Consider the following 26,491-nt stretch of genomic DNA (forward strand, 5'->3'; position numbering starts at 1 on the left):
GGAGATGAATAACTTTTCAGACAAAACACTTAAAGGCCCCCACATAGTCGGGCGAACTTGACTCAATGTGGACCCAAAGCGGACGTCCGCACAAAGCTCAATTTTTACAACCACGCGTACTCGGTGTCACACAACAGACTGCTTGGCGGGAAGTCTTCACATCGACCTGTTTTAAATATGACACCGTACGCTCGACTATGAAACCTCAAACGTCCGTGCCGCTCAGTACGCCCGACCCTGTGGAAGCCTTTAGAGCTGTGTCTGTGGTTAAATGCACCCTCCTTGTTAACAGCTCATCTAAAACATTTAAGCTTCTGCGCAACACTCGAGTGACCGTAATTACCCTGATCCTTTGGAACATCCCTGTCACCGCATCTCTTCATTATCTCCAATTTACATCTAATTAGATAGTGAGAGGATATTTTCTCCGATGTAAATGATCTACTCAAACCTTAAGCTGTTGCAGGCCATTTTCTGCCGTCCACCTCGTTTCTTCTCTTGCATTAAACTAAGCTGTTTCCTTCGGCTTCTGCTTTGGTGGCACAGTGTCCCTGAAATCCGTCTCTCGTCCTGTTATATATCGTCTCCTGCAATCATGGTCTTGAAAAGCACACTTTTGGCACCGTGCAGTCGGCGTTCTTGGCAGCCGCTACCGCGCCACGTCTGTCACAACTGGCTCCTTATTCTCATTCCAATTTATGGGCCTTTGGGTGGGTTTGTGTTGCTCAGACAAAAGGCTCTCTGCCTGGAAGCCCCACCTGCTACCTTGTCAACAAAGAGCTGCATATAAAAGGCAGTCTCTCTTACAAAACCCAAAGGCAGAGCTGGTGTCTAATTTGGCTTTGCAGCAAGTGCACAGCTTATTTTGGATTTCTGTAGCTTTTCCTGTCCAAGATGGGTTTGGTTTTATAGGCCCAGCTAGACTGATTAAACACTTAATATTCCACTAAAGATTTTTATTTTTCAACAGTTCATTGGTCGTATGCTGACGCCAAGATTTAAGACGTCGTAATACACTGAACAAGCAATATTGAGAATTTCCTAATTAGAGACATTGCCAATATCCATTTTTTTGTGTTTTTTTTACACTTTATTTTACACAGCTGCCATCTTTGCTTACTGCATGTTGCCTGTGAGAACGTCAATCCATTTCCACTCCCACTAACTCCTGCATTTACACCTACACTCAGTTATACTTACTGTATTTTTTTTGTTGTTGTTGTTTTAGATGAGGATGATAAATCGGTGTCTAGCAGTGAAGTGGCACACCATGATGACTCACAGGCGCCAACCCAAGAGCAGCCACAACAGCTGTTGTCTCAACCAGAGGCGAATGGCAGCAGCAGCAGCAGCAGCAGCCAGATTACTGGAACTGGGATCCTCAGGAAACCAGACCCACCTGACCTGGCTGACCGGTCCTCTCAGTCCTCTTTCACCAGCCAGGATGGGACAGGTACACACCAGTGGAATCAGTTCAGTTTGACTGGTTGTTTGAGTTTGTTTTTGTGCTAATGGTTCGTCTTTTCTCTGAATGACAGAGGAGTATAAAGAACGGGTCAAGGGCGATAAGCTGAGAACAGGACAGGAGATGAACAACCAAACACCCAGAGGCAGTAAAGAGGTGAGCGTGGGTCGTGTGTTTTGGTTTTGCAATGAAAATGCTGCTTTTGAAAGAATTTATTTTTATTCCACCACCGACTATGTGCTGACCCAGTATTGTGCATTTTGTTCAAGTAAATTTGCCATATTAGCATTGACTCGACTGATTTATTCACATTCCGTCTCTTGTTTCAGTCGTCTCCCGTACGCTCCGACGGCGAATCGTCGCGACTCAGCTTCTTGAAAAGAGACCTGACGGTGAATGTGAACACCCTGTTCAAACTGGGCCAGGAGGGTAAATACAGGGTCTACCACAACCAGTACAGCACCAACGTCCTGGCCCTCAACAAACATCAGCACCGCGAGGACCACGACAAGAGACGCCACCTGTCCCACAAGTTCAGCCTCACCACCGCCGCCGAGTTCAAGTGGAACGGCTCCATCTACGGCTCGCGGAGCCTCACCGTCTCCACCCTGCGCCTCACCATCATCCAGTTGGAAACCAACGTGCCCGGACCCTTCATGCATCCTAACTGGGCGTCGCACAGGTACAGCTCACATCAGGCAGCAATTCAATGTTGTTTGAAAGGCACCTACGTACACAACAGTTCATTGCTTTGTTTTTACACCTTCATTTTTGTAATTTGTAATTTATAAATAAGGTATAATGCATGGCGATAAGATATAATGGAGGCGCTGCTATGCGATTGTCAAGCAAGCAGTTTCCAGTCTCTGTTTTCAGCTACATATTTACAGAATAGACATAGAAGGGGTATACATCTTTCCATTTACTCAGTCAGAAAGGGAATAAACATATTTCTCAAATTCTTCCCCCACACTAAAAGTATTTTATAAATGTTACGAATCCATTTAACAAAGTGTACATTTTTCAAATGCGATTAAGCTTTTTTAAAATATCTGTTACATGCTGCCTTATACAACTAATCACTGTTTTTTTTTTTAGGACCAACTGGAACAAGGCGGTGCAGATGTGCAGCAAGGCCAGAGAGTTTGCCCTGGCCTTGGCCATACTGGAGTGTGCCATCAAACCAGTCGTCATGCTGCCTGTGTGGAAAGATTCTCTTGGACACACGAGGTAAAGACTGAAGAAACCTTCCTGCAGGAGCTTTAAGGCAGCACGCTACATACACAGAGCTCAGCACATTAACATGTAGTGTGTTTCACTAAGTGGGGCAGCATTACCCCAGGAGCATTCAAACTTTCCCCTTTCAGACGTGCTCATGTACCTTATATCTCTCGTTGTCCTGCTTCAGGCTACATCGCATGACCTCGATGGAGCGGGAGGAGAAAGAGAAGGTGAAAAAACGAGAGAAAAAACTGGAGGACGAGGAGACGCTGCAGCAGGCCACTTGGGTGAAGTACACCATCCCCATCAAACATCAGGTAAAAGAGCAGTTTCTCCTGTCGCCACAGATACTGATACACACTCACATTCAGAACAGACTGGTTTTATTGTTGTGGCTGATTGGTGTATAGCAATAGTCTGCTTTAAGAGTTTATTCTGTATTATTAGCAATTTGGTTTGAAACTTAATTTGTAGTTTTGTTTAGTTTATTTCCTAGGCTTCACAGCTCGTCTTGGTCACACTAAAACCACCAGTCAACCTGTTTTAAAGTTGTTTTTTGGGGACTTTTGCCTTTAATCAATAGTAGTAGAGTGACAGGAAATGGGGAGGCAGACAGAGGGGGAATGACGTGCAGCAAAGGGCCTGCTCTACTAACCGAACTAAACGACGCCCCCTGTCACCTGTTTTAATGTTATGGTAGATCAGTGTAATTGATCACTGTTGAGGTTAAGTCAACTAGAAAACTAGAAATTTTACACAATCTAAGGAGTTGGAATCGACTTCTATTTCTAACCATTTCACTATTTATTCAGTGTATTTATCCAACTGTTCAGATGTCTCAAATTGTTATTATGTTTGTTTATGTCTCATGTGGAACCTGTGATGTTCAAAACATAATTACTTTTTTTTTTTAGATCAGTTAAGCTGCTGCTACTCTTGACTACTGCATATGCTCGAAAAGCAAAAACTCATTCCCAGTTGATATTTTGTTTCTGGTTTAAATGTGTACAAATGTCCTCTTACTATTTGGTTTTAAAGCATTATAATTTCTGTTTTTTCCATCCAGGTGTGGAAGCAGAAGGGTGAGGAGTACAGAGTGACCGGTTACGGTGGCTGGAGCTGGGTCAGTAAGACCCATGTGCCACGCTTTGTTCCAAAGCTCCCAGGAAACACAAATGTAAACTACCGCAAAGACCTGGAGGGTGAGAGAAATTTTCCATTAATTCCACCTTTTTATTTTCCTCAATTTATTCTTCTGCTACTGACAGTTCATACTCGCTTTTCAGCAGCTAAAATGAAAAAGGAAATTGCAGCGGCTTGCACAAATAACCAGAAGAAGTCGCCTGAGAAGACTGAGAAGCAAAACGAAGAGACAAAAGAGACAAAAGATGAGGACAAGGAAGTGGCATCTCTCACTGCAGCGAGTCAGAGTGCCACTTCAGAGGACTGCAAACCTGAGGACTCCAAAGAGGAAGAAAAACCCACAGAGACGGAGGAAGGAAAGACTGTGGAAGATAAGAGTGAAGATAAGAAAATGGAGGTTGACTCCTGCCCAGAAACTGAGGCCTCAAGTCAGGAGAAAGGTAAATTAAACGGTCTCTCAATTATGTTTTGGTTTTCCTTGATGCTGTTTTGTGGAAATCAAATGTATTTTCAACCTCTGCTGACCTGTGTGATTTTACTATGCAGATAAAGTTGAAGACAAGGACCCCTCCTCAACCTCTGTGGAGCCTGTGGAGCCTGTAAGCAAAGAACCAGCCCAGCAGATTGAAAAGCCCAAGACGGAGGAAACGGCTCCGTCGAACCCCTACTATGACGTGGTGAACGTCAGCGAGGGCTTCCAGCTGCGGACGGCCTACAAGAAGAAGGTAAAGCCTTCTAAACTGGACGGTCTGTTGGAGCGCCGGGTCAAACAGTTCACCTTGGAGGAGAAACAGAGGCTGGAGCGGATGAGACAGGCGTTGCTGATGTCCAAAATGTCTGCCTTAAAGCCTAATGCTGGAGTTAAGACAGAAGGAGCCGCGTTAGGCAAACAGCAGCCTGTGGTGACGCCATCGGTTAAAACAGAAGAGAAGGAGGAGAGCTTGCAGGTGAAAGACCAAGTGGTTAAAAAGCTTGAATTTGAAGAGGAGCAAACGGAGGCAAAATCAGACTCCACATCAACCAACCACAGCAAACAGACGGAGGTAAAAGCTGAGCAGGGGAGCGGAGGGGAGGCCGTGACCCACAGAGAGGTGAACGGAGAATCCTTAACGAACACCGAGCTCAACAGCAAAAACAACTGTATATCGGATGCAATGGATAGCAAAGACAAGACCCAGAAGTCAGAGCTGGCTCGAGTGGTAGAGACTTCCAAAAAACGCGGGTATGAGGAGATGGAGCAGGGCGGCACACATGGAGACGCTGAGAAGACGGAGGCGGACCAAAGCAAGACCAGTCCGGTTCAGGTGAACGGGAAAACTGGCGCCGACGCTCCTGCCGATTCAGACGTTAGTTCAGACTCGTCCAGTCAAGTCCAAGGCGAAACTCAAGAGCCCGTCAAGTCTCTGATGAACGGAGACGTCTCGCAAAATGATGCGTCCAACGTGTGTCACCCGCCGCCCCTGAAAGTCCCCAAGTTGGAGAACCATGTGGCAGAGAAGGGAGACGCTCTGAGTAAGAGTGAGGATGTAGCCATGGGAACGGCTCCTGAAAAGCCTCCATCCTCAAGCCCTTCCTGCGTGAACAGCAACGCCACCGACAACGGCAGCAGTAGTGACGGTTCGAAGACTCCGGTCACCACTAATACCACCACCACCACTGCCGCTGCCGACTCATCTAGCTCCATCAGTAAACCTGGAGTGACCTCCTCTGTCACCACTTCCACCACCACCACCCAGCCCAGCTCCCTCGCACCCGGGGCCGCCGTCGTCCCCCAGAAGACCAGACCTCCAGCTGCCGACGCCAAGAGCACCGCCACTTCCGCGACAAGCAGCTCCATGACGATTAGCAAAGAGTACTCCACCAAAGACCGAGTCAGCCTCCTGAGGTTCTCCAAGTCCAAGAAGGCCCGCTCGGGCACTGCCCTGCCGTCGTACCGCAAATTTGTCACCAAGAGCAGCAAGAAGAGCATCTTCGTCCTGCCCAACGACGACCTGAAGAGGCTGGCGAGGAGGGCGGCCATCAGAGAGGTGCCCATCTTCAACTACAGTGCCAAGCCAGCCCTGGACATATGGCCCTACCCTTCACCTCGGCCCACGTTTGGTATCACATGGAGGTTCGTGTCACAGTTTTACACATTGTTTGGGGGCTTAAAATAACTGTAGGGCCTTGCACTTGTTGTATGACTTTAGCGTAGCTCTGAGCAGCTCGCAGCTCTGCTCCGCCGTTCTAAAAATAGCTTGCACCGACAATTAAAGGTAACGAACCTACTGCTATGACTATAGGGATTATGGCAATGGGCCAATTTGCCAAAATGTTGAACTATCCCTTTAACAATGTTACGCTAGATAATGGACACTCATGAATCTCTTAAGTATGGTATGTTTTTATTGTGTTTACATGATGAATGGTTGATTTGAGCTAAGTTGCCATGATGAAAATATAAAAACATGTTCAGGTTTAGTTTGTATGTACAGACACTCGCTGTTGTAGGAGTAAGTAGCTCATGTTTTATTCTGAATGCGTGTCCTAGGTACCGTCTCCAGACTGTGAGGTCGCTGGCTGGGGTCAGCCTGATGCTGAGGTTGCTGTGGGCCTGTCTGAGGTGGGACGACATGGGTGTTAAACCTTCCTCTGCTGTAGGGACGACTCGCAAAGGTGAGAACATCTGATCTTTCACATCCTTTGGGCGTTTTCTCTGGATGGCTTTGTGGAACTCTGCTTTTATAAGTTTGTATTTCTGTTCAGACATGCACTTCATATTGTTTGTATCGTTTTATGACTGTAAATGACGTCATTTCAAATTGTCCTAATGTGTCTGATTTTCACTACAGAAACCACGGACACGGACATAACCACGACAGAGATTATAAAACGAAGAGACGTGGGGCCTTACGGCATCCGCTCAGAGTACTGCATCAGGAAGATCATCTGTCCGCTCGGAAACAGAGACACACCCAAAGGTAGGAGACGTATGTCTAGACACAATGTAGAATTTTAATTTAACCCGAAGATCCAGCGAAGGAGGAGCTGTAGGTGTTGTAATTACAAGGACAATTTTCTCCCTTGAGTAGAGACCCCCACTCCACAGAGGAAAGGTCTGCGCTCGAGTGCCTTAAGGCCCAAGAAGCAGGAGCCAGCCAAGCTGACCGGGCCTATCGCCGTGGAGACGTGGGTGCCTGAAGAGGACCTGGAGCTGTGGGAGATCAGGGCCTTTGCAGAGAGGTGAGAAACAACAGCGTTATGATAATGATAATAATAATTCATTTAGGTTGTATAGCGCTTTTCAGAGACCCAAAGACGCTTACATAGAAACAAGAAAAGGGTAGTGACAGACGGCGGCCACAATCAAAAGACAACACAATAGTGGGCAAAAGCAATGATGGAATGTAACACAGGAGGTATAGAGACAAAAAAGAAAAAGAATGTTATCATAAATTTTATCTTATCAGAGAACACTGACGTCTTTCTATAGGGCACCTATTGACCCGAGAGTCACTCTTTTTCTCTGTTTTACAGGGTGGAGAGGGAGAAATCACAAGGCATTGACTCCTCAAAGGCCTTTAAGACAGCGGAGGACGTCAAGGCCCACTTGGAGAATCAGCTGAAACAGGCCAGACTGGCTGCCCAGCAGGTGGGAACACTGTCTTCCACAGTTCTGGCTTGTCGACCATGTTATGGGTTAAAGTTCAGTGGAACCAAACTCTAAATACTCCATCTAAAAAAAATAACACTTTTGTTTTAGAAACGTCTGGAGCCACTGAGACCGAGTACACCCGCCACTATTTCCACAACAACCACCACCACCCCGACCTCAGCCAGCACTCCCAGCACCCCGGTGTCCACGGGCCAGAGGACAGGTCAGGTCACACCTGGAGCCAAGATGGTCCTCGCCTCCAAACTGGGCTCAACGGTTTCCTTCCAGCAAGACAAGAACTTCCAGCAGTCGTTTGCTTCGTGGGTCAAGCAGGGTCAGAACAACAACAGCTCAGGTAAGCAGCTGAAAGACGACGGGTGTGAGTTATCCTCCACAGGACTTGTCTACGTGTCTTGTCATCCCTCAGATTTTAGCTTAGAGACGAGCAGACATACAAAGGACCTCTTCCTTTTTGTTTTCAGTTTTTAAACTATCATTTTTCCTTTTTTTAAAAGAAATTGTCAGTCATGTTACTTTGTAAAAAGCCAGTCATCGGCATGACTTTTCACCTTTTTCAACTTCCCGTTTTTTTTTGTGTCAGTTTTCTGCGTCAGTAACTGTGACTGATCAGCCAAACTGACTGTGACTCGTGGTGTCCACTTTCACTCCTGTTTAAAATCAGATTTTAAATTAATATTTGAGGCTGTTAAATCCTAAAGGGATACACACGAGGCTGTGTGTCACCGAATTTCAAACAGAGGACAAAATCGATAATGCTAACATACCAACCCCGATTGTTGGACTCGAGCCTTCCAGTGGACACCACAGCTGTAGACTGGCGATTTGTGGTGGTGGTGACCCTTGTGGGGGTACGCGTGACCGCAGGTGGCATGGTGTGTCTTGCAGCCCCCTCTGGCTCGGTGGCCACTGTGGCGAGCAGCATCGCCACCTCAGAGCAAACCTTCCAGATCGCTGGCAGCCCAGTGACTGTGGCTGGCCAGGTCCTCGCCGCCAAACTCCCGCTGCCCGCTAACAGCAAGATTGTCACGCTCAACATGCCCGCTACTCATGGAGGTAGGGAGCACCGGTGTCATCCATTCCCGCTGGTTTTTTGGCTTTCACTCACCAAAATGGATGAAAGAGTGTCATGAGAGGCAGAACTCTGCCTGCTGATCATGTCCTGACATTACGCATGGATGATGCCACCACTATTTTTTTCCCCCCCTCATTTGTCTCATCAGATGAGCTTCTCTGGCCAGACGTCTGCTTGCTCTTTTTTTTTTTTGTTGCCGTTTTGTGCAGTTTTTTAAACCATTTCCACTCTCTCTGTTATAACTCCAGTTATCCCATGAGCTGAGTGCGAGAGATTTTTAAATGTCATAAATGTTTTTCAGTTTGTTTGTTTTTTATAATCGAACATGACATTTCAAAGCTGTTTCCTCACACACCTCGTGCATGCCTCACCGCTTCTGTACATCCATGACATGTAGTACTGCATTGTGCTCAGTACATATTTGTTCCTCTGCTGACATATAACTGCTCTTATCAACAGGTGTAGTCCAGCAGAAAGTCCTGGGCATTTTCCCCTCTGGGCCTCCTGCGAACCTGAGGACGTACAGCACACTACACCCTACGACTGGCAACATCAACCTCAGAGCCACCACCTCAGGCTCAACTACTCAGCAACAGGTCTTTTGATTTTAAGCATATCTTCTTTTTATTTCACTTGAAGCTCTGGGAAATATCTAGCATTGAATGATTTTTTGTTTGTTTTGCAGGCCACTACGGCAGGAGGCCAAACACAGCCAGGCACTACGATGAGCCAGTCATCCACCCTGTCTACCTCTGTGGGCACAACGATGGTCAGAAGTCCAGCGTTGGCTCAACAAGGTCATTTGTCCTGCTGATCATTTTTCATTTCTCCAGTAAATGCGATCCTGCCTTGTGGCTCCTGCTGTTACAAATAAAAATTTAAAAAAAGGATTCTGTCTTTTTTCATCCCCTCCAGGCCAACCTCAGCAGGCGATGACCCAGCTGACCCGGCAGCCGGCAGCCACAGCTGTGCCCGGATCTACACCTGTGCAGACGGCAGCGGCTCAGAGAGCAGCAGCGGGTCCCGCACCGTCCCCGCATGCAGCCGCCACAGCTCCTGGACAGACACCTGTAGCTCCGGCCCCGGCCAACAGACCACAACAGGGTCAAGTCAAACTAACTATGGCACAGCTCATGCAGCTTACACAGGGAGCTCAGGTGAGGGACATGTTTCTTTGACATCCTCCTAATACCAGGGATGCAAACAGCGCGCCGAAAAGCGAAACTCGCTTTTTTCATGACCTATTAGGTGACTTGTGTGAATGGTTCAGATCCGAAGAGTTTTTGTTTTTGAGGGGGGGGGGGGTCTCAGCGTCTCAGCTGGGGTCAGTAAAATGTTTTTCTACAGGCTGACAGTGACAATCACGTGAAACGGAGGCGAACTCATTCATGGTTGTCTCTGATTATACTGGTAACAGCCGACCTCCAATGTAGACGCGCGACGTGCGTGCTCGTTACCCAAAGCGGCGCATAGCCGCGTGCATTCGATGCGACGGCGACGGCATTTTTTTCCCCCGTGCATGTCCGTTGCTGTGTCAGGCAGGTGTCTCCCACGGAGCTCTACCCCGTTTCAGAGGTGAAGGAGAGACGTCGCCTCCGCGATGTAGAATGTGTTTAATTAAAGTGAAACTAACACATTATATGTCCATTACACACTGAATGAAACATCCCATGTCTTTATTTATTCAGTTTATTTTAATAGTAATAATTATGACTAACATTCAGTGAAGACCTAAAATTCAGTATCTCCAAAATTGAAACATTGCAAAGGATTTTTTTTTTTAAAGCATTTTTAATATAGAAATGTTGGCCTTTTGAAAACTATGTCCATCTATATGCACTCAATACTTGGTTGGGGTTGAACTACTGGAAATTGACTTTTCCATGATATTGTAATATAATCATTTGTTAATGGTGAGCACCCCCCCCCAGACAATTCCTCTCTTTTTTGGTCCTGACCCGTTTGCATCCCTGTAATACACAATTCATTGAATATAGGAAATGTATTTGTTGTCTTAAAGGGATAGTTCAACATTTTGAAAAATTCACCTATTGCCATAATCCTTACAGCCATGGCAGTAGGTTCATTACCTTCAATTATCGGTGCATGTTGTTTTGAGATCCACGGGGCAGAGACGTGAGCTGCTCAGTGAACACAATGGAGGTGAATGGTACAGGTCCCCTGTCCCTCAAAACTCATCAGATACACAACCCAACAACTCCAAAATGCTCTCATGGACAAGTTGTGACCTGCACATTCACCACGCTATGACATAATCATGTGTAATTATGTAAGATTACGACAAATGAAGCAAATACTCGGAACTACTTGCGCTTTTGAAGTCACTCTGCTGAGCAGCCGTGTCTTGGATGTAGTTTGTCTATGCATTTGCCTCAAAAACAACTCTGTCTCGTAACGTTACATTATTATTTCATAACGTGGCGAATATGCAGGTCACAACTTGTCCATGAGAGTTGTATATGATGAGTTTGATGAGGGACAGGCGACCTGTACTGTTCACCTCCATTGTGTTTGCTGAGCATCTTGCTCAGCTGCAAATGTTGTTTGGTGTGGTTTATATTCTTCTTAAAGACCTCTGGGTGATGGTTAAATGCTGTTGTCATCATCTTGCAGGGTGGGAACCCAGGACTAACAGTGGTGATCCAGGGTCAGGGCCAGACCCAGGGTCAGCTGCAGATCATCCCACAGGGTGTGACGGTCATCCCCGGCCCTGGTCAACAACTAATGCAGGCGGCCATGCCCAACGGCCAGGTCCAGCGCTTCCTCTTCACCCCCATGCCCCCATCCTCAGCAGCTCCAACTTCCGTACCCAGTACCGTCAGCCCCACAAAGCCTCAGATCCCTCAAACCCAAATGTCAACTCCAGCTCAAGCGAGAACCATCGCACAGGTCCAGACAACTCCCTCAGCCTTAGCCCAAACACAGATGGCAGCACCCATACCTGCCCCGACACAAATGCCAAGTTTGGCCCCCACCCAGCCTTCGATGCCCATGCAAACCCAGGTTGCTGCCCCTCTGCCTCCTCCAGCACAAGCTGCAGCCCAGACACAGGTTTCAGCTGCTGCCCCGTCACCTGTCCCCGCACAGTCACAAATACCCGCTCCTCTCCCTGTTCTGCCACAACCTGCAGCCCAGCTCCCCACGCAGATTTTATCCTCCACACCCGCCTCTATCGCCCCACACCCCCATATGGCAAGATCTGTGCCCGCCCCGGTCACAGTCGCCGCTCAAAACCAAACCAGCGTCCAAGCCATGGTCCAAACCCAAGTCTCCACCCTCACCCCAGGCCCATTCCCCACACAAACTGCAGTGTCGCTACCTGTCTCGGGACAAGTCGCACCCCAGTCCCAGATCCAGACCCATGTCCTCAGCTCGACCTCAGCCCCTGTCCAGATGCACATTGCTGCCCCCGCCCCTGCTGTAGCCCCCGTCTCAGTCAAGACTGCCCAAGTTGCTGCTACGCTAGCTGCTACTAACCCACCCCAGATGCAGGCCTCCGCCTCTCTCCCCTCTGCGGTTCCAGTTCCGACCCCGGCTCTTGCTCCCGTCTCCGCTCCTGTCTTAGCCGTCGTGTCCACCCAAATCGCTGTCCCATCCCCAGCAAAAGCTCTAACCCAAATCCAAGCCACGGCTCCGGTTCCTCTTCACGCTGCTGTGGCCAATGCGGTCGTCACACCGGTCACAGCCACCTCTACAACACCGTCAGTGCCAGGTAAAGGACCAATCACAGTAGCATCCAGCTATAAACAGTATAATGGTTGACTTATTTATTTATTTATTTTTGAGTTTTTATTTCAGTTTCATTCAGACTCATATATACAGAATCATATTCATCATATCTGCTGTTTGCTCAAGTTTTCGATACAATTTAATGCTTATAGGGACAATTATGACACAAAAAAGGAGACAAAGATAAAAGAAAATAGAATAAAAAATACTGGATTCATATTGTATATATGGGTTCCTCACTGTAACTTTATACCCATGGCAGAGCTCCACCTTCTAATAAATCTATCTTTTTGAACTCAGGGAGTATGTTATTTGTTCCATTTGATATATTTCCTTTATTTTTTCAGTCCACATATTGTACTGTATGTTGGAGGGTCAGGCTTCAACCACCGTACTGTAATGCTGTTACTGTGGAAGATATTTTTAGGCGCTTCCTTCGATGCCTTTGGGTAATAAACCTAGTAGAGCCACCATTGGGTCCATTGTAATATTTCCACCAAATACTTTATGAAGTGTTTCAAACACTTCTTCCAGGAATATTTCCAGTTTGGGGCATAACCAAATAATGGTTGTCTTTTTTTTAAGTATATTTTTTGGGGCTTTTTGACCTTTTAATTGAAAGCACAGTCGAGAGAGAGAGAGAGAGGAAATGAGAGGGGGGAATGGCATGCAGGAAAGGGCCACTCGATGCAGGATTCGAACCGGTGCCTACAGTGAGGACTGTAGCCTCAACACATGGGGCGGGTGCTCTATCAACTGAGCTAAACACCGCCCCCAAATAATGGTTTTCTTTTAAAAATTATTGTGTTTAATAAACAGCATCTGTTTATGTCTCCTTCTGTTGCAGCTCTGACAGAGCAGAGGGCAGCTCAGCCGCAGGTTTGGACTCCTGCTGCATCTCAAGCTCAGACTCCAGTTCAGCCAGCGCAGCAGGCGGCGGCTCCCATCCAGGCGCCTGTCCTGGCCACTGTACCCGCCTCTGCCCCCGCACCCGTCTCCACACACTCACCCGTCACCCCTCTGCCTCAAGCATCTCTCACTCCTCAGTCTCAAGCACAAGTGCAGCACCCGGCCGTGGTGTCCATGCAGCAGGTGCCTCAAATGCCGGTCTCAGCAGTGCAGGTCCACATGAAGGGATTACCGGTCTCTTCTGTCGTGACCACTGTGAGACCCTCCCAGCCTCAGATCCAGCCCCAACCCAGTACTCAGCTGCAGTCGCATCATCAAGCCCAAATCCGCGCACAGATCCAGGTCCAGCCGTTTGGCCAAGTCCAACAAATGCCAAATCTCCAAGCTCAAACTCATCTCCAGTCCCAAGCACAAACCCAAATCCACCCCCAGGTCCGAGTTCAGTTTCAGCCACGGGCGCCCCAGGCCCAGGTACAGCCCCTTGCTCAAATCCAACCTCAGGTGCAGTTTCAGTCTCAAAACCAAACCTTGCCCCAGCTCCAGGCCCCAGCCCAGGCCCAGCTCCAGGCGAGGGTCCAACCTCAGTACCACCCCCAAGTACAAGCTTCATTTCAAACACAGGCGCAAACTCAACCACAGGCACAGCAACAGCCTCAGGTCCAACCTCAGCCCCAGGTACAGCCGCAGCCTCAGGTTCAGTCTCAGGCCCAGACGCAACTCCATCCCCAGTTTCAGGTCCAGTTCCAGCAACAGAGCCAGATTCAGCCTCAGGCTCCGCAGCAACCCCAGGTCCAAACTCAAATCCAAACCCAGCCCCAGTTTCAAGTCCAGTCGCCGCAGCAGCCCCAGGTCCAGCAACAGCTTCAGGTCCAAGCCCAGCAGCCCCAAGTCCAAGCTAAGCTCCAAGTCCAGTTCCAGCCTCAGAGTCAAAATCAAGTTCAGACGCAGCCCCAGCTTCAGGTCCAGTCTCCGATCAGGCATCAACTCATCACCGTTCCTGGTCTGCAACAGCCGGTCCAGCTCCTGTCCGCCCTGCCACCCCACGTAGCGGCCCAGATCCAGGCCCAGATCCAGGCCCAGGCCCAGCAGCAGGGAGGCGCCGTCCCCCAGCAGATCAAACTGCAGCTGCCCATCCAGATCCAGCAGGCAGGGGGTCAGATCCAGGCCCACCAGATCCAGAACATGGTGACCATCCAGGCGCCAGCGAGTGTCCAGGAGCAGCTTCAGAGGATGCAGCAGCAGCAGCAGCAGCAACAACAACAACAACAACAACAACCACAACAACAACAACCACCACCACAACCAAAGAAGAAGAAACACCACGAGGCTAAAAGGGAACAGAAGGAGCAGAACCTGCAGGCCGTTAGCCCCGGCGACGGCATCCAAAAACAGGTGTGACACAGAGCAGCACACGAGAGTTTATTTCTTCCAGCTTCTACATAGCAAAGACATTAACTCAACCTTGTTTTTGTCGTCAGGCGGTTGTGAAGCAGAATGCTACATCGGAGCAGCTGAAGCAGAGGAAGAGCCTGGCTGCAGCCGAGAGAGAGGAAAACCAGAGGTTTGAATCTTTTTCAAATCAGATTATTTCCTGTGCAGGATCCCTGTTCTTACTCCACATTACAGCTAGAAAAGAAAATCTGAGTCCGAGTATGCACGTTCACCCAGTACCATCCCCATTAGCTTTACCAAAAACTACTCTGTGACATATCTAACACCGCACTGTTTCCTTTCTTCAGAATGATCGTGTGCAACCAGGTGATGAAGTTCATTCTCGACAAGATTGAGAAGGACGAGAAGCAGGCAGCTAAGAAGAGAAAGAAGGAGGAGGTGGTGGAGCAGAAACGCTCCAAGCAGAACGCAACCAAGCTGACGGCACTGCTGTACAAGCACAAAGAACAGCTGAAGGCAGAGATCCTGAAGAAGAGGGCCCTGCTGGACAAGGAGCTGCAGCTGCAAGTTCAGGTTAGTTCACGTTCAGCCATCTTCACCAAGATGGGCATATATGAAGCGGTTAAAGGGATAGTTCAACATTTTGGCATATTGGCCCATTGCCATAATCCCTATAGTCATAGCAGTAGGTTCGTTACCTTTAATTGTCAGTGTAAGCTATTTTTAGAACGGCGGAGCAGAGCCGCAAACTGCTCAGAGCTACGCTACGGAGGCTAATGGGATTTCTTGGTTTCCCTCATCAAACTCATCAAATACACAATCCAACAACTCCAAAACGCTCTGGTGGACAAGTTGTGACATGCACATTCACCATGCTATGAGATAATAACGGAGTCGTTTTCGAGGCAAATGCAGAGACTTGCCAAAAGACTGCCTCGACCGGAACGCGTATCAGCTGTTTTGCATGAATTTACCAAGGGGGCAGTTGTGGGTCTGAGAAGTGAAGCTCACTTCCGCGTTCAAAAAACTGCAATCCCCCCGGCTTCCTCTGGGGGCTGGTGTCAGAAGGGAGCATTCCCCATAGACCCCCATGTTAAAATCGCAGATTTTACATTCTCAATAAACATGTTAAAAGCCTGGTGTCAGAACGTTTTTTTTTCTCAATCTATAGTTTCTACCCCTGCACACACTCTGAGGGGGGTGAATTTTTTTTTAACTCTACCGTTTTACTGTTATTAGGTTAAAACTCTGGCCAATTAGGGCGCGGAAACGTTGAGTGACAGGTCCAAGCAGCTCCGTGGACAGCTGCTTCGAGGCCAGTGGGCGGGTTCTCGGCCGGCCAATCCAACATGGCACTGTTCAGGCCGCCATATTTGAGTCACAAAAACGACTCCCCAAAACCAATGGGTGACGTCACGGACGCTACGTCCATTCTTTTTACAGTCTATGGAATTTACCTAGAAAACAACTCCAACTCGTAACGTTCCGTTATCATCTCATAGCGTGGTGATACAATGTTGAACTATCCCTTTAACATACAAATTGCAAAATAGTACAAATGAAATTGACATGTCTTGTGTCCACAGGAGGAGCTGAGACGGGACATCGCCAGGCTACAGAAGGAAAAGGAAAAAGCCCGAGCTGCTATCACCCAAGCTGCTGCGGCAACAGTCAAAGCAGCAGCAGCCGCCGCCGCCGCCCACTCCTCCCATCCTTCTCACCCTACACATTCCTCTCACAGTAGCCACACAGTGACCTCACCCCCCTCATCCCATAAACGCAAGAGGGAAGAGGAGAGAGACAAAGACAGAAACAGAGACAGGGACAGGCATCACGACAAGGACAAGAAACGGGACAGGGACAAGGACAAGGACAAAGACCGATATAGAGACAGGGACAAAGACAAAGACCGAGATCGTGAGAGGGAGAGGAACCGGGAGCGGGACAGACACCGGGACAGGGACAGAGACAAAGATAAGGACAAGGACAAGGACAAGGACAGAGACAGAGAAAAGGACAGAGATTCCAGCTCATTAAAACACAAGAAGAAGAAGAAGCTCTCTTCTACCTCAAAGGATCACAAGAAAGACACCAAACTGTACTGTATCTGCAAAACAGCCTACGACGAGTCAAAGTAAGCTCCCTGACATTTCACCTCTGTAATACACAGGACGATGATGATGTCATCGAGACAAAAAAAAATCTCAATGATGTTTTCCCCTCAGGTTTTACATAGGGTGCGACCTTTGCTCCAACTGGTTTCATGGCGCGTGTGTCGGCATCACGGAGAAGGAGGCCAAGAAGTTGGAGGACTTTGTGTGTAACGACTGTAAACGTGGCCAGGAGGGAGCAAGCAACGAGGAGCTGTACTGCATCTGCCGGACGCCATATGACGAATCACAGTATGGCTTCACAATACATAACTGTCAGCAGCTTTAAAGCAACACTGTGTAGTTTCTCGACCTTAAAATAATGTTTCTAAACTCACTGAAGTGGTAGTACTAGTACTGCCGGTACTAGTACTGCTTTTTTACTTCACTTTAGTTCCGTTTATTCGATTAGCATTTAACCCCCCCTTCAACAAATGAGATTTACTTACTTCCAATATAACAAAATACAATGCAGGATGAAGCTAATCGAAAAGGTGTAGGCTGAAGCTCATGCTTATTTTGCCTACCCTTTTTACAAAAGAAAAAAGATCTTCAACAGCTTTGATGAGTTTAGAAACATTATTTTAAGGTTGAAAAACTACATAGTGTTGCTTTAAGTGTTAACAATCACAACGTGGTCAAAATTGAACCCAGTGTTCATAATCTAGGAAACGCAGAGTGGCGTTATGCATGTGGTGTAGGAAACCTGAGCTCTCACAATTCATTCTTTTGCACATATACAGTCTTCTGTTGGTGTGTTAAACAGGATGTGTCTGATTTACCACCCAACAGGTTTTACATAGGCTGCGATCGCTGCCAGAACTGGTACCACGGCCGCTGTGTGGGCATCCTGCAGAGCGAGGCCACCCACATCGACGTGTACGTGTGCCCGCAGTGCCAGTCGACAGAAGACGCCATGACAGTCCTCACGCCGCTCACCGACAAAGACTACGAGGGGTTGAAAAGAATATTACGCTCGTTACAGGTACGACACCTGCGTGGGTCTAACTGTCTTTACTGGCATAGATTAAAAACTGAATGATGTGTTTGCTTATCGATGTGTAACCTGGATGTTTGAGTTTCACTGTGCACATTAAGAGGCTGTTTTCATATTCATCAGCTGAAGGAGAAAAGTTTCTCTGTGCTCGACTTACATCTTAGTTAAGAGGAGCTATTTGTTCATTTTGCTATTGCTGCGCAGCGTTGGCATGAGCAGCTGTTGACTTAGCAGAGCTTCAGCCGTCATTACACTACAAGAGGTTATAATTTGTCCTCTGAGAAGGGCCACCTCTTCAGGGCAGACTGTTCTACAGTGACTCAGTGTTGGAAAGTGATGAGACAGGTTCAGCTGGATCTGAGCTCTCAGTTTAGAAAAGAGAAGCACAATAATATGGTTGCTTTCCATCTCTGGAGGCAGCTCACAATGTTTCCCTTTGACTGGTTAGTAAACAGCTCTTAATGCTGCAGTACCACTGGTTATGTAGCAATAGGAAAAAATGGCTCCTTACAATGTGAGGTTACGATTTGTACAAAGGAGCAGAAATGTGAGCTTGAAGAGGAACTCTGCAAGATTTGCACCTTAAGTTAAACAGCTTTGGAGTAATTATGATGGTCAAATGACTTGTTAGGGGAAGAATGGAGGCTCTCTGCCTTCCACTAGAGTCTCTTGGGCGAAAACCAGCCTTGCAAGATCAGTGCCTCCGACCCAGTGTCCCAGATCTCGGATCATGGACTGCTTTACAGCACACACGCCCGGTAATCCGTAATCTCTTGTTAACGTTACCCACCTTGGTAGACATCGCTCCACGGATTGCCCTCTCTCCGGCTTCGTAGAAAATAATTGCACATGGCTGGGGGGGAGGGAGGAGGGTTAGCAGTGAGTTTTTATAACAGAAAAAAAAGCAACCAAAACAGCGGAAAAGTGACCAGACTTGCATAGTTCCCCTTTAATTCACTTCACTGTGGAACAGACTGATCACATCACTGGTGTCTTCCAGCTTCCTCTGGCTCCATTATAGTCTTCTTAGTTGTTTTCAAAACTGACAGGGAGTCCCACCCTTGTGAGAATGAAAGTCACGATCAGGAAGAACAGTGCAACAAGTGTGATGTGGACAGAAACTAACGGTGTGAAAGACACTTTCAGAAAGTGCCTTTCACCACTTTCTGCACCTCTCAGTTGTCATTTAAATACATGGTTTTTCCATTTGTTTTACACCACTAAAAGTAAGATAACCTTCTCTTGTTTCGTTTCAACAGTCTCACAAAATGGCATGGCCTTTCCTCGAACCAGTGGATCCCCATGATGCACCTGATTATTATCGGGTGATCAAGGAGCCAATGGGTAAGAGTGGCTGCTTCTTACAGAGGAACATGTCCGCTGTGTCTGCCTCTCATCGTGAATGGTTCTAGTTGGTTCTAGACTCATGCAACAATCTAAACTAATCCAAACTGTATGTATGATGATATTCTGTGCACATTCTTCTCACATTTGACACGTGTCTCTCGTAGACTTCTCCACAATGGAAACCCGTTTGCAAAAGCGACATTACCACAAGCTGACAGAGTTTGTGGCCGACGTGACCAAAATCTTCGACAACTGCCGCTACTACAACCCCAACGACACGCCCTTCTTTCAGTGCGCCGAAGTGCTCGAAGCCTTCTTCGTGCAGAAGCTCAAGGGTTTCAAAGCGAGCAGGTAAGGCTGGGTGATCCTCCCGCTGCACACTCTGAAGATTCCCAGGTCTCTCTCTTCTTTCTCCATGCTGACGTTTGCGTGCTGTGAACTTCTTGATTCAACTTTTGACCACACTGGCTGTCATGTTAGTTTCATTTATTTTATATCTTAATTTTTTTGCATTCATGCCTGCCACTCACTTTTTTAGTTTTGTTTGTAGCACTGGCATGTCTGTAGTGTTGTAATTGGCAGTAGGATGTGCTTTACTGCTAGAGTAGAGTTAGCTTTAAACAGATCAACGGTTTTTAAGGGTTGCCTGGCCGTACTAAAACCAACAGCTGACAACCATTAAGGCATTATGTCTGATGTCTTAACAAACCTTTGTGTCATGTGACATCTGTACCGTGTATCATCTTGCATTTGTGTCTGTTCACCTTTTTCTGCATGCCTTTTGATTTATGCCATTCCATTTTCTTCTTTCTTACAGATTGTCAGATTCTTAAGTGGGCCAGTCTAGCTGGAGTCTGGACTGGATGCTAATGACATGGAAACGTTCTGTTTCCAGAAAATCTTAAATATCCATTTTTTAAAGAAAGGAGAAAAAAAAATACACAAGAACACACACTTAAAACACCGAATGTGCTTTCATGTCAACGTCACCCAATTTCAAGTTTTCAATAACCATGTTTTTGGTAATAATGACAGAATGGCAGCCATGTTGATGAGCGTTAATCACGTTATTGAGGGGAATGCTTTCCTCCAATCAGGATATTGGCCTTTTTGAACAATCATTGCAGTATCTAGGTTGTTTTAAACACATTTAAGTTCTGAACTTGTATTTATTTTCTGTTATACATCTGAGATGGATTGGATATGTTGAGAATGTCGACCTTACCAGATATAAGAATATATAAAGCTGCATATTTTATTATAAGAGAGATATTTATGTGACATTTTGTATGTTACTCCACCTGGAGTGTGACTTGAGCTGGTTGTTACGGTGGTTGTTTTGAGTGTACATACATTTTATCATGTACAATGGTTGTAAGATATGTCTGAATTTGAATGTTTGGATGTTTTAAATCGTTATGAAGCAAACCATTTTAGATAGTATTTGTTTTAGAAGACCAAACTGCACGACGAAGAATCAGGAATTTGACCTCAAGTTTTTCCTCACTTAAAAATGTAACCTCAGTTTTGTAGTTGTGGAAGATTTCTTCAGTACTAAAGGCATTCCCAATAAAAATTACACCAACATGGCTGCAGGATCCTCTGCCGACACCGCCGCATTCTTTTGTGTCTGTTTCTTGAGATGTCACCATACTAAACAAAATGAAGGGCTCTCAATTTTCATCTCTCTCCACATTCTGTAGGTCTCATAACAACAAGCTACAGTCTTCTCCAGCCTCTTAGAAAGCATCGCACATTGCTCAAACAAAATGCACTTGCCAAGAATATGGCTTTTCTGAACTGTAACTCTGTGACGGACTCTGCCTCAGCCCGTGTGTTTGGGATCTGCTCCTCTGACTGATGGTGCAGCCGGCACTGCTGCTTTCACTGAACTGTTGAGGCAGAGATGCCCTTTGCTTCTAAGGGACCTTTTTCGGACCTTCATCAGTGGGACTGTACTGAGGAGCGAACAACTGAGGCATTTCAGAAGAAAGTTTACCTCGGAGAAAAGACTCTTAAAGGAGCTCTCATATTTCCATGTACTTTATTTTTTTGATCTCAGTCTTTTTATTTTTATTTTTTTTCTTGTTAAAATCCCTCAGGCCATCCTTGTGGTCATCATGTCCAAGAAATAGGAAACTGAATACTGACTGTACAATGGCTGAGTTTCACTGAGCATAATGTATCAAGAGTTTAATGTCTAAATTCAGATATCATGGTGGAACAACTTTTATTTCTCCCATTTCCACACATTGTTTAGTCTGAAGTGGCATGAAAGACAGTTGTACTAAATATCTGGACAAAAGTAGTCTGCTTGGTTAAACTCCTATAACCTACTTAAAGTATGGTAATAAGCTATTGTAAATGAATTGCTCTGCAGTAGTGACTGACTGACTGACTGAGAAGGATGAAACCATGTATTTGAAGGTTCCTGCCCTGTTTGTAAAAATTTGTCAGATTTTGACTTGATTCCTTTTTCTTTTTTTGTATTACAGCTGAAGAAATATTGATGTATATGGAACTTAATAAAATGAAAAGACTGATTTCCCCTTCTTGTGTTTTTGTGGCAGACAGTGGCACACATGGGTTTGTTGACACCTTAATTTGTGAAGTTTTAGTATATGAGAGGGGTCTGTGTACAGAACAGCTCAGTAAATGGCACATAAAGAAGGGACTTTGTAAATATAGATCCAATGAAAAAAATGAGGGATAGATAAAACATGAAATGTTTTGTACAATAGCTTTCAGTACAGCTGGCTTTAGAATGGGCAGGTATAAAGTGTTCCACGGACTCCAAAATCTATCATTGTGGGTTGAAATAATCTTCCTTTCTTTTTATTTATTCCAACCAAGGCAATTTGACAATTTGACAATAGGCAAATCACAACATTTCTTATTCATTGGTTGGAAGGGAGCAGGAGAAGATTCTTATATTGCCTGCCCCTCACTCAATATCTAATTATTCTAGTAATCTGTCACTGAGCAACATTCTTACCATACATAAAACAAACGAAAACAAAACAGAACAAAACAACAACAACAACAACAACAAATCAAACAGAGACAGATTCAAGTTGACTTATCTGTCAGTCACTGAGTGATACTGTAGTAAACAAATCAGTTGGTCAATTGACACAAACTGATCTGTAACAGTTTTAATAAAATCAAAATTAATTCGTCTACATAGAATGTGTACATTTTTTTTCTTTCTTTCTTTCTTTCTTTCTTTCTTTCTTTCTTTTTACAATGGTTAACTGTTTGTTTCAGACATGACCCTTTAGTAATTTTTCACTTTCCCTAACATTTTCTAAAGAAAATGTGTCATCTGGAACACAATCAGTATTCACTATCAGTAATCAATGTAGCTGGCTGTGTTGCAGTCCTATTAAAATTTTTTACTTTTAGATTTTAGTTAAATTGTGAAATTATAGTGTATTTGGACAAAAATTCACGTATTTGCTAAAAATAAACAAAGACAGATGTTTTATTTTCAATAAACATGATAAGAACATACAAAAGAGCCACATGTGTTTACTTTGAAACTTGAGACGTGGATAAACTCTAAATTCTTTCCCTGTAGGAGGAACCTGTTTTTTACAGTCTATGGGAGGAACGTGTCCGTCACTGGACCCGCAGTACACTGATCCGGGAACAGCTGATCCATCATCCAGTCGCTCACTGAAAAGTCCTAGATATGGCAGAAAACTGACCCAGAGTCGGTGTAGTATTTTTCGTGGGTATTCTCGCGATGTTTAAAGTGCAGTGACGGTATTTCCTGTTAGCTCCGTGATTTTTTTTAAACGGGCCAATCAGCGCCGGCGGCTGGATGCTTTCGCTCGAATAGGCCAATCAGGAGGCTTTTCTGCAGGAATTTAAAGGTCTGTGCGGCATTTTCTATGTACTACAACTTCTGCCACAGCTCAAGGTAAGAGCGAACTGACCTCCTAGGTGACTTTATGAGAAGGAATACAGTTTTGTTTTCGAAAATAATATGTAAATTTCCATGTTTGCTGTATGCTATATTTCCTATTTGAGCTATCGTTTAGTAACGTTATGCCTTTGAAAAGTGGACGCTCTGCCTAGCTTGACATACTTGTCATCCGCCTTGCTTCAGTATCACGAGGCAGCTCAAAGTTTGTCGGCTAACTTTTTGATGTTATTTTTTTAACTTTTTGTGCAGGAATAATCCGACAACACTTGTTTCTTCTGCTGCTGAGCCTTCCTGACACTTGAAAAATGTCCTCCGAGAACGCCGACCGTCTGAACAAGTTCAAGAACAAAGGCAAAGATGCCAATGTGAGTTTTAACCCGAGGGGTGTTATCCACAGACGGTAACGTTAGCTGAAGAGCACCTCCTTATAAACGCTCTTTTTTTTTTTTTTTTCAAATATTGCAGGAGCTTCGACGCAGGAGAGTGGAGGTGAACGTGGAGCTCCGCAAGGCCAAGAAAGATGACCAGATGTTCAAGAGAAGAAATGTGGCCGCATTTCCTGATGAAGCCACTTCTCCTCTTCAAGAGAGGAGCCAAAACTGCCAGGTAAACTAACGTTATGTCTCTGTTTTTAAATCCATTTATTTAAACCGAACAATGTTTATTTCTGTCCATTAAAGAAAAAAATTAAATAGTAATTTTATCCAGGAAGTGTCCACTTACTAGTCTTCTCAGCATTCAAGATGACGTCACTGTTAACCAGTATTGCAGTGTGTATTGCCATTTATGATTTTGTCTAGCTCCTGTGTATCCCATAATGCATTGCTAATGGTATGTAATCATCTGCAGGCTGCCAGGCACTGGACGGTCGAAGAGATAGTCGCAGGAGTGAACAGCGGGAACGCAGAGTCCCAGCTGCAGGCCACACAGGCTGCACGGTAATAACTAATAACTTTATGAAACAAACGTTGTACAATGAGCTTTACTTGACATTCAAGATCAACCAACTACTGCAGCAGTGACTCACTTTGTACTCTATTGTTCTGCATACAGGAAACTGCTCTCCCGTGACAAGCATCCTCCCATTGACCAGATGATCAGTGTGGGTCTGATCCCCAAGTTCGTGTCTTTCCTGGCGCACACAGACTGTCCTCCCATCCAGTTTGAAGCGTCCTGGGCTCTGACCAACATCGCCTCTGGGACATGTGATCAGACAGCTGCTGTGGTGGAGGGCGGAGCCGTTCCTGCTTTCATAAGCCTGGCGACATCCCCCCACCAGCATATCAGCGAGCAAGCAGTCTGGGCCCTGGGAAACATTGCTGGTAATTAACAGGTTATTTGTGTCTTTTTTTTTAGAGATGGTTGTGACTGCCTGGAGAGAAACAAAGCTCATTATTTCTCTTTTCCCTGTTTTTTTTTTTTTTTTTTAAGGTGATGGATCACATCTCAGAGACAGAGTCATCAAGCACGGAGCTGTGGCCCCTCTGCTCAGCCTGCTGGCAATCCCCGACCTGTCTGCATACCCTGTAAGTGTTGTTTTTTTGTTTTTTTTTAATTTGTGTAATATTTTTTTAAATGTTCAGATTGCTTGCCTTTTTGCTCATACTGCATTTATTCATATGGGCCACTAGGGGGCGCCATGAAGTAACTACATGAAATTCAATGTCAAACTCATCCCTGCCCTTCTCTTACTTGATTGCTCTGCAGACCAGCTACGTGAGAAATGTGACATGGACGCTGTCGAACCTCTGCCGCAACAAGAACCCTTCCCCGCCTATGGCCGCCATCCAGCAGATCTTACCCACTCTCATTCGTCTGCTACACCACGACGACCTGGAGGTGTTGGCCGACGCGTGTTGGGCCGTATCATACCTGACAGATGGTGCAAATGACCGCATTGAGGTGGTGATCGAAACTGGCGTCATTTCCCGCCTGGTGGTGCTGCTTGGCTTCGAGCAGCTGCCTGTTGTTGTACGTATTGTCGCCTCACTCCTTAGTGTTTGGTACACAACACGAGTAAATCCCTCGGTTTCTAAATTGACCTTTCAACCCCTCTCCTCAGACTCCTGCGCTGCGTGCCATCGGCAACATTGTGACCGGTACAGATGAGCAGACTCAGGCGGTCCTCGATTCTGGGGCCCTGCGCATGTTCGCCCGACTGCTGCGCCACAAAAAGGCTAACATCCAGAAAGAGGCGGCGTGGACTCTGTCCAACATCACTGCAGGAAGGGACACCCAGATCCAGGAGGTCATCAATGCAGGCCTCGTTCCACACTTGGTCGAAACACTTGCACGGGTATGTTTTTTTTTGTTTGTTTTTTTTATCGGTGGGATTTCCCTCATTTGTGGGTTGAATATAATTGAATGTCTCCCAGCACATTGCTGTCAATCACATTCCTTCATGATTGTCTTTTTTTCTCCTCTCTATCTGCAGGGTGACTACAAAACTCAGAAAGAAGCTGTTTGGGCTGTTACAAACTTCACCAGCGGGGGCACTGTTGAGCAGGTGGTTTACCTTGTTCAAGCCAATGTGCTTCTGCCTCTTCTGACTCTGCTCTCCACTAAGGACAGCAAAACTATCCTGGTCATCCTGGATGCCATCACCAATATCTTCTTGGTGAGTGTTTTGTGTTAGGGGTGGAAAAATAAAAATGCAAACTCAAAGTTTTTTAGGTTTTTTTTTTTTCCTTATTTGTCATCAGAGCTGACGAGATAACTGGGAAATACTAATGCTGATGTGTGTTTTCCTGTCAGGCTGGGGATAAAATGGGAGAGTCAGACAAGCTGAGTCTCATGATTGAAGAATGTGGTGGACTGGACAAGATTGAGGCTCTGCAGTCTCATGAGAACGAGTTGGTGTACAAAGCATCCCTCAACCTGATTGAGAAATACTTCTCTGAGGAGGTACGTATCTTTGAACAGATTTTCTTAGAATGACCTCTTTTTTTTTTTTTTCTTTTTTTCTGCAATGAACATGAGTGGGCTAACTGTTTTTTATCCTCTCTCTATTTCTTCTTTTTTTTTTTTTTAAAGGAGGAGGTGGTGCAATCTGTGGCCCCAGAAACAACCACTGACGGTTATGCATTCCAGATCAATGAGGACCAGAGCACTTTCAATTTCTAGATAACTTTTCTAATGCCTCCTCTCTCGACTGTACTGTACCCTCATCACCACTGTTTGTCCTTTTGTTCATGTAATTGTTGAGTTTCTGCTCTTTTTCTTGTATGTATTGTACATACCGTTTTAATGTTTCTGGAAAAAACCTGATTGATTGTAAATAAAAGTTGTAAGATCATGTGTGGGGTTTTATTTACACCAAGTAGCTATTGTAGTTTATTTTAGTGGTTTGTTGCAACGTTGTATCCATATTCTTAGTGAATGATGCCTCAAGACTGGGTTAGTCTTCTTGGTCATGTTCTGGGGGAGTCAGCGCTCACCAAAATCTGGTTTTATATCTGG

At 45.9% G+C, this 26,491-nt stretch overlaps 2 protein-coding genes across 16 annotated transcripts in view; both read left to right on the forward strand.

Annotated features, from left to right (window-relative positions):
- Positions 1–21,638, forward strand: part of bptf (bromodomain PHD finger transcription factor) — a 29,951-nt gene extending 8,313 nt beyond the window's left edge. For 5 of the 15 annotated variants that reach the window (XM_085785010.1, XM_085785011.1, XM_085785013.1 and 2 more), the window contains 27 exons: positions 1,229–1,453; positions 1,539–1,621; positions 1,795–2,147; positions 2,564–2,695; positions 2,874–3,003; positions 3,753–3,888; positions 3,973–4,281; positions 4,376–5,942; positions 6,360–6,484; positions 6,661–6,789; positions 6,901–7,051; positions 7,346–7,460; positions 7,572–7,818; positions 8,370–8,537; positions 9,016–9,152; positions 9,242–9,353; positions 9,472–9,713; positions 11,191–12,289; positions 13,154–14,607; positions 14,694–14,776; positions 14,955–15,180; positions 16,194–16,741; positions 16,833–17,009; positions 17,550–17,742; positions 19,014–19,098; positions 19,266–19,452; positions 20,805–21,638. In XM_085785010.1, the coding sequence (XP_085641136.1) occupies positions 1,229–1,453; positions 1,539–1,621; positions 1,795–2,147; positions 2,564–2,695; positions 2,874–3,003; positions 3,753–3,888; positions 3,973–4,281; positions 4,376–5,942; positions 6,360–6,484; positions 6,661–6,789; positions 6,901–7,051; positions 7,346–7,460; positions 7,572–7,818; positions 8,370–8,537; positions 9,016–9,152; positions 9,242–9,353; positions 9,472–9,713; positions 11,191–12,289; positions 13,154–14,607; positions 14,694–14,776; positions 14,955–15,180; positions 16,194–16,741; positions 16,833–17,009; positions 17,550–17,742; positions 19,014–19,098; positions 19,266–19,452; positions 20,805–20,844 (8,453 nt within the window). In that variant the 3' untranslated portion in view covers positions 20,845–21,638. Of the gene's footprint in view, positions 1–1,228; positions 1,454–1,538; positions 1,622–1,794; positions 2,148–2,563; positions 2,696–2,873; positions 3,004–3,752; positions 3,889–3,972; positions 4,282–4,375; positions 5,943–6,359; positions 6,485–6,660; positions 6,790–6,900; positions 7,052–7,345; positions 7,461–7,571; positions 7,819–8,369; positions 8,538–9,015; positions 9,153–9,241; positions 9,354–9,471; positions 9,714–11,190; positions 12,290–13,153; positions 14,608–14,693; positions 14,777–14,954; positions 15,181–16,193; positions 16,742–16,832; positions 17,010–17,549; positions 17,743–19,013; positions 19,099–19,265; positions 19,453–19,918 lie in introns of all 15 variants that reach the window. The other 10 variants (XM_085785020.1, XM_085785025.1, XM_085785024.1 and 7 more) reach the window with 7 other exon arrangements.
- Positions 21,639–22,980: 1,342 nt separating this feature from the next.
- kpna2 (karyopherin alpha 2 (RAG cohort 1, importin alpha 1)) lies at positions 22,981–26,327 on the forward strand. Its single transcript, XM_085785028.1, has 11 exons — positions 22,981–23,026; positions 23,282–23,397; positions 23,498–23,638; positions 23,882–23,970; positions 24,086–24,354; positions 24,464–24,558; positions 24,740–25,003; positions 25,095–25,328; positions 25,467–25,649; positions 25,787–25,936; positions 26,066–26,327. The coding sequence occupies exons 2-11, from the start codon at positions 23,338–23,340 to the stop codon at positions 26,153–26,155; spliced, it is 1,575 nt and encodes a 524-aa protein (XP_085641154.1). The 5' UTR covers positions 22,981–23,026; positions 23,282–23,337; the 3' UTR covers positions 26,156–26,327.
- The last annotated feature ends 164 nt before the right edge of the window (positions 26,328–26,491 follow it).

This window comes from Trachurus japonicus, chromosome 8 (assembly GCF_045865225.1).
Source record: "Trachurus japonicus isolate A0001 chromosome 8, Traja_1.0".
NCBI classification, from domain to species: domain Eukaryota; kingdom Metazoa; phylum Chordata; class Actinopteri; order Carangiformes; family Carangidae; genus Trachurus; species Trachurus japonicus.

Excerpts from the sequence above, each read along its gene's own strand:
- kpna2 (XM_085785028.1), top strand. The coding sequence starts at position 23,338 with ATGTCCTCCGAGAACGCCGACCGTCTGAACAAGTTCAAGAACAAAGGC. Across the intron at positions 23,398-23,497 it reads ACAAAGGCAAAGATGCCAAT|GAGCTTCGACGCAGGAGAGT; the intron begins GTGAGTTTTAAC and ends CAAATATTGCAG. Across the intron at positions 23,639-23,881 it reads AGAGGAGCCAAAACTGCCAG|GCTGCCAGGCACTGGACGGT; the intron begins GTAAACTAACGT and ends AATCATCTGCAG.